General features: G+C 32.3%; 1 protein-coding gene and 1 pseudogene across 2 annotated transcripts; both read right to left on the minus strand.

Annotated features, from left to right (window-relative positions):
• Positions 1-2,640: 2,640 nt before the first annotated feature.
• LOC107627814 (uncharacterized) lies at positions 2,641-5,140 on the minus strand (annotated as a pseudogene). The gene is made up of 3 exons (XR_015905405.1): positions 4,783-5,140; positions 3,210-4,740; positions 2,641-3,127 (listed from the first exon to the last, which is right to left on the minus strand). The product of XR_015905405.1 is annotated as an uncharacterized LOC107627814 (transcript).
• Positions 5,141-6,289: 1,149 nt separating this feature from the next.
• Positions 6,290-9,327, minus strand: LOC107625949 (glycosyl hydrolase 5 family protein-like). The gene is made up of 3 exons (XM_016328695.3): positions 8,704-9,327; positions 7,333-7,942; positions 6,290-6,837 (listed from the first exon to the last, which is right to left on the minus strand). The coding sequence occupies exons 1-3, from the start codon at positions 9,286-9,288 to the stop codon at positions 6,407-6,409; spliced, it is 1,626 nt and encodes a 541-aa protein (XP_016184181.1). The 5' UTR covers positions 9,289-9,327; the 3' UTR covers positions 6,290-6,406.
• Positions 9,328-13,278: the final 3,951 nt, after the last annotated feature.

Genomic DNA, 13,278 nt, shown 5'->3' on the forward strand with positions numbered 1-13,278 from the left:
GTGAGGCTGTGTGGAGAACTTTAGCTTATGATATTCATCGGAGATGGCCTTTAGTGATGAGATTAACCTTCATTTGTCTAGAAAGCAAAATATCATCTTTAAAAATAATGACAATCTTGAGAAAATCATGGAATAAGAGAAAGGAAGAGATACGATGTTCTTAGCATGGATGGAGGTCAACAAAGAATTTAAAGCAAGTCAAACTTTAACGTATACTGAGTTTCCAAATCAATTTGTTTATGATAGAGAAAAAAGGGAATGACATTCACGCAAGAGAGGATATTCTATTGTGAGGTTAAACTATGTTACAGGTGATATCTAATATATAAGAATTTTGTTAACTTTTCAAAAAGGTTGCACAACATATGAGTTTATTATGACAGTTAATATATAGGATTACATATCCTAACTTTTAAGATGCTTTTTATTCATTGGAACTACTAATGACGATAGAAAATTCATTACAACTATTTGGTCATCAATTGAGAAAACTATTTGTGATATTATTAATATCTAATAGTGTTAGCAAACCAAATTCTATTTACAATGCAACTTAGGCATTATTAGCTGACGGGATACTATATAAGAGGAGAAAAATATTGAAAAACCAAAGTATTTCATTATGTGGTAAATCATTATCACATGTAGGACTTTATTTGCCAAAATCAGTATTCACCTATGGACAATTTTTTACGTTGCTTTATCAAGAGTTAAGAGTTGCAATGGCTTGAACATTCTAATTCTAGGCTAAGATAGCAATTCAAAGTCATCAACAACAAATATCATGTTCAAAGAAGTTTTTAATAATATTTAGGTAAGAAAAATAGTATTTTCATTTTAATAATATGTTATGATTTACACTTTTGTACGAATATTTGTCGTAAATTTAACTAATTTATTTATAACTATACTTTCAGACTTGAAATGAAATGTGTAACATAGAGTACAACATCATATAGCAATTGTTTATCTAATGATATTAGTAAAATATTATATTATTGATAAACTTTTGTTAATTTTTTGATATAAAGTTTAGTGCACAATTAATATACTGCCAATACAGTTATATATATTCTTATCTTTTCAGGTTTTTTTTTTATAGTTCAAAAATGTTATAGATTTCAAACTGTTCTATTTATATTTTATTTTAAATAAATATAAAATAACATATTCAATATACTTATTATATAATCACAATGTATTATATTAAAGTTAAAAAATTTATAATTATAAAATACTATTTTTAATTTATTATATCAAATTAAAATATAAATTCGTGCATCGTACGTGTTTAATATTAATTTAATTAGTAACATTAAATTAAAATATAATGTATTTTTATTTAATTAGTAATTATTCATGTTGTCTAAAATGTCATTTTTTACCTACCACTTCCTGTTAGTTTTCTGACCATTTGAAAGAAAACCGAATCCCCCACAACCGGACCCCGCCCGTTAATCTCCACCCCCTCCCTTCCGTCAATGTTCTTCGCAGCTGCTTCTCCCCGACCGAATCGGTGCCCCTGGGCTCCAGAACCTCCGACCGCTCTCTGTTGTGGACGCTACTCTCTTCGCTTCTTAACTCTATTTCTACAGCTGCGATCACTATGCCAAACACAACGATCAGAACAAGAATCAACGCCGAACAGAGGATTTTGCTTCGAATGTAATTGCAGTGCTTGAGAGGATGCTCCCCATGCTATCCCTGATGACTGCTGCTGCACAACGTAGTTATATGATGTATTTGAAGAAACTATTTGAACAAGGTAATCTTCCACATTTCACTTACTTTACTATATATATTAGTTAGTCTAAAAGAACAGCTTTTGCCGATTAGCAAGATTATAACCTTTTCTTTTCAAAAAATAAAAGTATTACATCTAACATATCTAACTACACTATTGCTGTATTTCATGCGTTATATACATATATGTTTGAATAATTGAATAAGGCTAATGTGTGTTGAATAAAATTAATAAGATTATCTGAAACTAAAAGCTGTGACTCCTTCACTTGTTGAACTCTTTGCTATATGTGTGTTGAACTCTTTGTTTTCCTTTCTTACCGCTATTGAGGTTCCATTCCTTGCTATATGCTTTTAATTCTAATAATTAAGTTCGTGGGTGTAAAATCAACCAATAGTCAATTATTTTTCATGTTTCTCATATCTTTTCATTATGTATTGTTATTCTTATTCATGCCAACTGTGCTTTAAGAATCTACCTACTATTTAATCAGTTGAAATCAACATGACTAGTAAAGTAAGCATAGACTTGATTTTAGGAATTGAGCTGGAAATATATGATCCTTATCCCTTTGCTCCTCATTACAGCTTAATAGGCTAATTAGGCACATTTTTTCTTACATTGCTCAAGAATTTTGTGCTCATCAGCTTTTTTCCCCTGCTTTAGAACAATGTAATTCTTCAACTATATTCTGTCATAGAGAGGAGTTTACCATCTGTGAATTTCTGGTAGCACAATAAACATGGAGCAAAGTAGTTGAAGGTTCTTGAACATGGTTCTTTTTTTTGAGTTTGATAATTGATGGCAAACTTTAATTTCAGTTTTGATATTTGTTTTGAAACCACAGCGTTCAACCCGTTAAAGGAATCTACACACACAATATCTTTCCTGTCTATGTAATTAGAACAGTGAGGGATTCATACTTATATGCTTAAACTTTTCAACCATGCAGTGATTTGTGGCTCACTATAACTCAAAACTTTCAATCTTGCATATAAGTGCTACTAAAATACAATCATATGACATGTACTCGATATTGCATTAGTTGGTAGATTGAGACATCGTAAAAAGAAAAATTCATTGAAGCCTTGGAAGCTGAAAGCTCATTAGCCACATCCTGCATTGATGGTCTGGATTTTGGGTCAGAGGAGAGGCATGCTAATGCTAGCTTTACAACAAGCACAACATCTTGCATATCTTTCCGAGATTTCGGAAGTGGAATCCGCGGATCCAACACATGTTTCACCAATAATTGTTGAGTAGATGGCTTTGACATAGTGGACATGAATTCTCCTGGGTGATGACCCATCATTGTTTCTAATGCCACCACTCCGAAACTATAAACATCACATTTTGTAGTCACACTCATGGTGTATGCCAATTCTACATCAAAAACAACCATAGAGAGTTATATAAATGATGATGAAGACACTGATTTATTTGGATAATTAGAATTAGAAATTACCTGGAGCAACATATCCATAAGTGCCAACTAAGAGTTTGGTTAGATGAATCAGGATCAAGAAGTCTTACTGTGCCGAAATCTGAGACACAAGCTTCTAAGTCTGAATTCAGCAGAACATTGTTGCTGCTGACATCTCGATGAACAATAGGAGAAGGGCAGTGATGATGCATGTGAGCAAGAGCATAAGCTGTCCCTTTGATGATGTTCACCCTCTTGCTCCACTTCAACTCTTGTGCTTCGATCTCGTCCGCCAAGTTACAGTACAAGCTTCCTCTTTCTAAGTATTCGTACACCAAAAACATGCATCTGTTATGCAAACAATAGCCATAAAGCCTAATGATGTTGCGGTGGTGAATCTCTGTCAAGACCTCAACTTCATTGCAGAAGCTCTTGTAAAATGATGCATTTTCTGATTCTGTTTTGTGAAGCTTCTTCAATGCAACAGTTTTGCCACTTGGAAGTTGCGCTTTATAGACGCTACCATAAGCGCCGGTTCCAATGCAATATCTGATATCAAAGTCCTCTGTTGCTTCAATGATATCCTCAAATGCGATTTTGCCATCATAGTTCCAAATTGAGAACAAGTCTCCATTTTTTGTGGCCTTATTTTCAAGCTTGCCATGATGCCTGGCATGGAAAATGCATATTCCAATCCCAACAGAACCCAATGAAATGGTAATGCAGACCACGATTATGACCAAAATTAATGATCGACCAGAATGCTTATTATGATGATCTTCTAATTGATCTTGTGGATCATGGCAGAGATTGCAATGCAGATAGCACACTGGAATAGACTCAAGTTCCTTTCTGTTTTTGATACTAAGGTTATTGAAACTTAGGTCTAAATACGAAAGGTTTCCAATTTGGGAAGGAATGCTTCCACTTAAATTGTTATTGCTGAGGTCCACATAAGTAGAGTGAATAAAGATAGAAGATGGGATAACACCAGAAATAGCATTATAAGAGAGATCTAAAACTTTTAGATGCAACCAATGCTCTATTTCTTTGGGGATACAACCGTCTATCATGTTGGACCCAATGGTGAGCACTTCCAAACGGGTCAAAAGTCCTATATTTGAAGGTATAGAGCCACTAAGCAAATTTGAATGAAGGTGGAGACTTGTCAAACGGTTCAAGTACCCAATTTGCTCAGGAATTGGACCAGACAGGGAATTTGAACTCAGGTCTAACGTTAATAAATTTGTTAATTTCCCTATTTCATGAGGAATGAAGCCACTAAGTTTGTTTTGGGAGAGGTCCAACACAAGAAGTTGAGTTAGATTTGCCAGTGTGAAAGGAAGATCCCCATACAGGAGATTATTGGAAAGTTTCATGTGTGTGAGACTGCTCATTTGACCCAAGATCAATGGAATGCCTTCGCTGAGCGCGTTGGCACTCAAGTCCAACGTGACAAGTCTCTCCAGTTTGCTTAGTTCTTGTGGAATTGGACCACTAATGTATTGGTTATTGGAAATGTCCAACACCACAAGTTGAGTTAGATTTGTCAATAATGTTAAAGGAGCCTCACCTGAAAAATGGTTGTATGATAGGTTGAGATGTTATAGCTTCTTGAGACCCCTTAGTTTAGGGAATTCACATAACCCCATTTCACTGAAATCTAGACGGACTAGATTTGGAAAAACTGAAAATTTTAGTTGCATATTGCATAGTTGTGGGAAGAAGTCAGAGCTGTAATTCCTTGGAGTTGGAGGTGAAAGGGTTGTTATGCTTCCAGCTTTGTTACACTTGATTCCGGGCCAGTGGCAACGGTTTGAGACATTATTATATTGGATACCCCACAATTCACTGATTGAAAGCAGAGCATTGGCTTCTTGATCTAAGGGTAACAATTTGGATTTGTGAGTTCCAGCATTGGTGGTGATGCTGCCAACTAATATCAAAACAATGCAAGTGAATGATATGGCCATGGCAGCTAGTGTGTGATGAATGTAATGTATTCTTCACTAATTCCACAACTTAAAGCCTCAGGAGAAGTGGAAAAAGGCTTTTGGCTTTGTCAGCAAATTATTACAATATTACCTCAGAGAAGTTGCGAGGTTTCTTCAGCTCATTTTCTACAAGATCAAAGTCTCTCTTTTGGAGATGACCTATGACTTATAGGCCACGGAAATCAAAGGTAGCATGAAGTTATCTCTGAATTTCTGCCCCGTTAAAGTGGAACGTAGAACTTTGGTCTTTCCACGATGGGATTCTCAATTCGTTGGTGGAACATAGAATGAACGTGTAAGTTGGGCATATTAAATTCTTCCAAATATTTAGTCATATATACTACACACGCGTGCATGCACGCAGACACAGTGAGTGAGAGAGAGAGACATATATATCAAAGGGAAAAAGTCAATCCTAGCTAATTTATTATTTTTTTGTCATTATTTTTATTTATCAGTTTAATTTTTTAAATTTATTAATTCAATAACATATTTTTAATTTGTATTTTTAAACGTTATTAACTAACTATTCTAATATTTTTCATATATGGAGTTCTTCGTCACCTAAAATTTATAATGAACTAGATTTAGACTAGCATAAAAAACTAATGTTATTTTTATAGATAATTTTTTGACAAATTACATAAATAAATAATTTTAATCATCAAATTTGTCCCCAAACTTTCATTTTGTTAAACAAATGAGTTCGTACATCTTATTGTTCGTCTATATAAAGGAATTAATCTAAAAATTTAAAAAAAATTTAGGGATTGTATGTTATTTTTTAATTAAATAACAATAGAGGCTAATTTGCCTAATTTTTTATTAAAATTTGACGTGAAAATTAATTTGTTTAACAAAATAAAAACCTATAAGATTAGAGACTAATTGAGTAATTAAAATTTATTAAAGATTAAATTGTCCGCCTAAATTTTGTGAGAACCGATTTAGAATATTACTTTAAAAACTGAAAAAAAGATTATATTTGACATTACAAACTACACTATTGCTGAATTGCATGCATTATATATCTCATTGAATAATGGTATATAAATCTTGTCTTGTTGAATAAAATTAATAAGATTTGCTAAAACTAAATGCTATGTAATGACAGAATAATTCAACAAGTCAACTATAAAAAGAAAGAGTAAAGCGTCTTATAAATTCAAATAAAACACAACTCTTTCTCTATATATAAAGTTTCTTATTGGCAATATTAAACATAAAAATTCCATTGACCCTAATCTACACATTGGTGGGAACAAGCTGGAACCACTGGCTTTGAGGATCATCAAGACATTGAGAATCATCGGTTATGCAAATACATTTTGATGCCACAATCGTTGATGAGTTAGGATCCTTATTCAAGCAAAGCGTTTTGCCACTCTTGTCATCAAATGTGGCCAAATGAAGCTTGGAAAGTGACACTTGTCTCCAAGAATTGTTCTTGCTTTTGCAATCATCAGAAACAGTTACTGGAAGGCCTTCACCTGAAGATTTTAAGCACTTATTGGTGCCATTCAGAATGATTTGAGAGCCACTGTTGTGGATCCATCTATTGTGGGGATTCTTCTCACAAGTACCAAGCTCAAGTTCATTCTTTTGATTCACTTTTGTACATTGACCACTTAGAGGGTAGTACATTATGTTAGCATTCCCTGCCTTGGAAGTAGGATCTGCATTCAAACATGATTTAATTTGTGTTGATCATTATAAACATCTTGAACACATTCTATGAATTTGGTGGAAATTTTTTTTTTTTTTTGAGAAAAAAAATTAGAAGAAAAATTGTAGTTTAATGTAATTTTTTTGGTATAACTTTTCTCTTGAATTTGTAGTATTTTTCTTAAATGTAGAGCCTAGACTAAAAGAAAGTCTTGTTGATAAAAAAAAAACATAAATAAAATAAAAGAAAGTATGTACAAGTATTTTAGAGTTTAGACCCTAATAATTTAGACAATAAGTTACTAAAAAATCCAATAGTTATTCAATAAATATTATTGTTGGTATAAAATATAATAAGATGTGTATCATTAAATTATTACTAGATGATGTGGACAATAATATATTTTTTCAGTGCCAAACAGCAAAAGGGTTTTTAAATCACATAACTCCAATTGCTAAATAAATTAATTTATTTAATGACAAGAAAGAGAAAGCACTTTAATTACCTTGAATCTTCATCTGCAAAAGTTGAAACTTGTCAGTGAAATTAGGGTACCTCAAATGATTCCAATCTGAATTCAAAACCCCAAATGTCTCATCAACATGAACATCACCACCTCTAACATAGTATCCACCTTGGAATGCCCACAAACCCCAATCCATGTCCCTTCCAGCAAGATATGTCTGAAGACATGTCAAGAACCTGTTATCTTGAATTGACACACCAGTTTGGTCAAAACCAAACTCAGTGAAGATCAATGGTGCTGCATTCTCTCCCATTGTAAGGAACCCAGCTCTAGAATCCAACCCTCTAATGCTCAATGCACAGATTCTGTTCAATGGTTGCTTGATCCAAATGTCTTTCAGTTTCAGTGTTCCAATTCCAGCCCAAGAATATAAATGTGTCTCATACACAAGTTTGTTGCCTATGTTTATGTTCAATGGTTTTCTCTTCAAGAATTGGAGCTCAGTATCAAAGTTTAAACCTGAGATAAGGACTAACACATTTGGATTTTCTTTGTGAATTGCCATTGCTGCTTGGCTCATGTATTTGTACCAATCCGCTTCATTCTGTCTTGGACCATGCAATTCATTCCTTAAGCTCTGTGCTACAACCTGTTAGCAAAACACATTAGTGTACGCATTAATCAAAGTTTATTCGTTATGCTAATTTATCAGGGATGTAGTGCTAGTTTGCACTGATTTTTCTAGTAAAAAAAAATACTTTTTTTTAAATAAAATACTTTTATTCAATTTAAAACTTATTTAAATAGGTTTTTTTTAAAAATTATTTTTATTTTTAAAAATTAATAATACCTTATTTTAGAAAAAAACAAAAGTAAAAGATGTTTTTAATATTTAAAAAAAAATTTTAAAAAATCTATTCAAATATAAAATAATTTTTATCTGTTAAATTTTTTTTAAAATAAAAAATAAATACTTTTTTTTAATTAAATTACATATGCATGTTGAACCATTTATATGCAATCATTAATTAAATTACATATGCATGTTGAACACTTTAAATATATTGAAAAATACTATTCATATACTAAATATTTTTGACACTAGTATAAAAATAATTTGTTACTAATTAATTGTGTATTTAAATTATTTTTGAATTAATAAAATAAAAATATTTTTAATTGTTAAAAAATGTTAAAATGATATTTATTACAAAAATTGTAGATGTGACAGAATTAAAATATATTTATCACATAAATATTTTAAATATAGCATGCTGCCTAAATCCTAATACATATTTGTTAGGTGTTTTATATAACTATGAGTCTGTTGGATTTGGGATATTGTGCAAAATAAAAAAAATTGAAATAAAGAAGGAAAGAAAGAGTAAAAAATAATTAAAATATACATACAGCAGTGTTTCGAGAAAAGTGCTTAGCAGCAAGACTAAGTCCAAGAATCCATTCTTGAGGATCAAAGTGTCTATCAAAAAAGAATCCATTCTCATCATCATCTTGACAACACCACTTAGGCTCACTGACATGATTATCAAGAAGAACCTTCACATTCTGTCTGCCAAGCTCATTCACAACAGCTTCAAACACTTGAATGTGATTCATCCCCAAAACTTGAGGGTTGTTCTTGTAAATCCCTTCAATAACCTCAGGCACATCCAATTCTACAAGGGCATCATTGACATTCTCATTGGAATACCTTGTCCACATGTATATTGCATATGTGAGCCTCACACAGTTGAAATTGTGATCAACAAGCTCTGAAACAATGTCCTTCAATGGCTGCTTATCAAGACCTTCAGGGATCATTGGCCTTAAGTGACCAGCCCAGTTTCCACACACAAGTTTGGATCTTTGGTTTGTGTGTTCATCAATGATCCATTTTTTGTGTGTTGAGAGGTATGCATTGGATTTTGATGCGAAGAGAGAGAAGAAAAACAGAGAAAAAAGAAGAGCAAAGAGTGATTTTTTTGGTGAATGCATTTTGTAACTTCTTTTTTTTTTTTTTTTGTGCGTGTGGAGAAGTTTGGAAGTGCATAAAATTATTGTGTCAAGAAAGAATGTTTATATAGAAGAATTCAACAATGAGTTTTTTTTTTTTTTTTTTAAATTTGAATATAAATGATAAAACTATATTCTGTTAATTAGTCATCTTTATCTTTATCCATTTTTTGAATTTTTAAATTATACAAAATTGAATTCAATATAGCGGTACTTATTGAATGTTTCTTTTTTTAATTTTCTATTTTCATAAAGAAGCAATGTGTAACTATTTTCACTGCTATGTTTTCGTTTAAAAAAAATAAATTTTCTTTTTATCTCTATCTAAACTTTATCTTTTTTTCGTTTTGTTCTAAAGAAACAAAAAGAAGTAATATAATGTGTAAGTTTAACCGATCTTATCATGATCACACATATATAAATTGTGATATTTAACATATTGCAGAAGATTATTGCCTATTGCACTACTAATGACATTTTTAATTTTTTTTATTAACAACGGGGCTCAAACTCTAAAGAAAAACAAATTAAAAGATAATAGTTTTTGAAATAAAATGTTTCACCGAATTTGCATGAAGACAAAAAGAAATACAAAAAGGTAAATTAAAAAATACATAATAACTAAAAGATAAATTATGATTATAATTAGTCATTCTATCTGTACAAAATTTTACTTTTCGAAATTGATGTTGTATTTTTCAATTCTGTTGTACCTCTCTCTAATTACTAAAATAAGGATTGAGAAGAATACAAATCAATATCATCATAAAGAACAAGCTTTACTGTAACAATTGAATCCACCTCCACAACCACATGACTATACTCCAAGTTTATAGCAAGGTTCACACTCATTAAAATTTTTAAGAGCTCTGCCAAAATAACCGAGATAAAAGCTAAGTTTGCACTAAAACTAGCTAGAAACCTCCTATTCATGTCTCTAATAATTTTTTCACAAGCTGCTTTTTCATTATGTAGAACCGAACCGTTTGTGTTTAACTTAACAAAAGGAGGTTCTGGAAGTGTCATTTAATTTGCCTCTCAATATAATTGCCAACTACCTTCCTAACTCGACTCACTTCAACTTGAGCATGCTGAAAGTCCTTTACTAAATAGACAGCAAGGGGAGCAACATTTTCCTTCTCAATGATATCATTAACATCAAAAACAAATTTATTCTGTCGATACCATAGGAAATTCATCAGAATAACAAAAAAAAAGGGGCCAAGATTGTCCTTGATAGGGAGATTTGATAGATAAATATTTTAACAAACCAAGTCAAGAGAGGAGAGTTAAGAAGTTACCCGAAACCAAACTATTATCAATGCTTATCCACATGCCTCTCGCCACCCTGCAGTCACAGAGTACATGGAGCAAAGATTCAGGAGATACACCACAAATGACACAACTGTCTTTCTCCGCCATATGTCTTCTGGTGCATTCTATATTGGTTAAAAGGGCCTGATGCACTACGAGCCAGCAGAAAAACCGCAACTGTTGGGGAGCGTCCAGCTTCCATATTTTTTAGAATAAGGAAGCATTTGAGTCATCCACATGCTCCAAAAAGATCGCACAAGGTGACTTTATCGAGAGACACTACTCGATACCAAAAGCCAAGCCAAGCTATCGACTCCTAATTCAGGCTTAGGAGGTTTAATAGAAGCAAAAACAGAATATCAATCCTCTCCTAGCATAGTACCAATCTGGTCATAGTACTAATGACCATTAATAACAAATTCGCAAACTTTCTCTTCCAGCATCTCTTTGGTAATTTTTGGCTAAGTAAAGTCCACAAGTTTATGAATATCTGGAATTTATTAGTCACTTCAGAAATCAATCTTAGTATCAGATTCGACCCTCCATATGAGATTATTCCGAAAATTCTTCCAAACTCTTTGGATGTCTTGCCAAGCATTTGAAATCGTTTCGATCTTTTTAACAACAGGAAGAATAGTCTCACCGCATCTATATTTACTTCAAAAACTTTAACCCAAAGATCTCCTCTATTATTGACAAATTTTTCAGCTAATTTCATTAAATTTGCATTATTAAGAACCCGTGCAGGTCTAAAACTGAGACCTTCTTGCGTCTTAGGCAAACAAAGAGTTTTCCACTTAAGAAGATGAGACTTTCTAACCAAATTAGCTCTCACCAGACAAAATTGTGACATATATTATTAATTTGATTACAAATACTCAAAAGCAGCTTCATGGTTTGCATTACATAAGATGGGATAGTTGATAGAGTTGATTGAGTAAGAGTGAATCTACCTGCCAAAGAAAAGTTGTGGGTTTTTCAAGAGTCAAGATGTTTCAACATTCTGTCAAGAATGAATTGAAAATCCTCCTTCTTTGATCTTCATGTAGTAGAGGTACTCCTAAATACTTACCTAAATTTTTACCTTTTGTCTCGAGCAACGGCAAAAAGATCTAAAATACCCTTTATCACTTACACCCAATCCATAGTTGTCTTAGCAAACAGCACAATGTCATAAGCAAAACAAAGGTGAGATAGACTTGGACCTCTTCTATTAAGCGTGATCAGTTTCCAAAAATTGTGATCAATCGCGAAAGAAATTATCTGAGAAAGACGCTCAATACATAGGACAAATAGATAAGAAAAAATTGGGTCACCCTAGCGCCACCTCTAGTAGGCTTAAAGGAAGCCGATGGAATACTATTCCAAAGAACCTTCATTTTCGTAGAAGAATAGCAATGAAAGATTAAGTCAACTAAATTTTTTGGAATATTTGCTTCAAAAAGAAAATCTCTGATAAATTTTCAGTTAAGATGATCATAGACTTTTTCAAGGTCAATTTTAATGACTATAAAGTCATTATTTTTCTTTTTTGATCTCATGGTATGAAGAACCTCTTGTGCCACTAAGATGTTATCCGCACTTTGTCTCCCAAGAACAAAACTATACTGTGAGAAACTAATAAGTTTCGACATAACTTCCTTTAACCTCTACGAGAGTATCTTGGTAATAAGCATGTATGAGATGTTATATAAACCAATAGGGTAGATCGAACTATACTATACTATTGTTTTAGGGTTATCCACCTTTGGAATGAGAAAAAGAAAAGTATTATTAGCTACCTTTATCTCCTGATAATTCTAAAAAATCTTTTCTACCTAGTTAATAAGTGAGTCTTTCACCAAATTCCAATTATTTTGAAAGAACTAGGCGAAAGACCATGCGGACCTGGTGTTTTCCAAGCGCCCATAAAGAAGAAAGACGATTTGATTTCTTCAGGCGAGACAGCCCTATCTAAACGCTCTTTTTCTTCATCTGTAAACATAGGAAACAAACTCGGAGCTTCTACCTTCTCATACCCACTATCCTCTTATAGAGATTTAGAAAATAATCAACACTAACCTCCTTCAATTGCTAGTCATTCTCAATCCAGAGCTCTTGTTAGTTTTTTAGCATACTGACTTTGTTTTTGTTTCTCTTGACAGTGGCTAAACTATGAAAATAAAAAGTGTTTCTATATCCATATTTAATCCACTTACATCGAGAACATTGCTTTCAATAAACATCCTCTTGAATTAATAAAGCTTTCAGATCTTTTCATAATGACGATTGCAAATCCTCCAAAAAAGGATTTAATTCAAAAACAACTTTGCAGAGATGCCTTAGAGTCTAGCTAAAAGCCTTGATTTTCTTTTAGCTAAATTTTTAAAAACTTTCCTATTCCGGATCTTGACAGCAAACATGAAAAAAGATACATTATCTTTTAGAAGATCCTCTTTATATTCTCTTTTAGAAGATACATTATCTGTCAAATCTTTTACGAATTGTATCTCGTTGTCAAGTAAAAAAATGACCATGAAAATCAACATCTTACAAATCTGAATTAAGCAAACAAGCAGTAAAGCGAGATGATCTCGAAAAATGTTAAAATTTTTTTCAATATCCACACTAGATAAGACATATTTTTCATCACATACATTAAATTTTTCATCACTTCCA

The sequence above is a fragment of the Arachis ipaensis genome, chromosome B2, assembly GCF_059453495.1.
Source record: "Arachis ipaensis isolate K30076 ecotype BB chromosome B2, ASM5945349v1, whole genome shotgun sequence".
NCBI classification, from domain to species: Eukaryota; Viridiplantae; Streptophyta; class Magnoliopsida; order Fabales; family Fabaceae; genus Arachis; species Arachis ipaensis.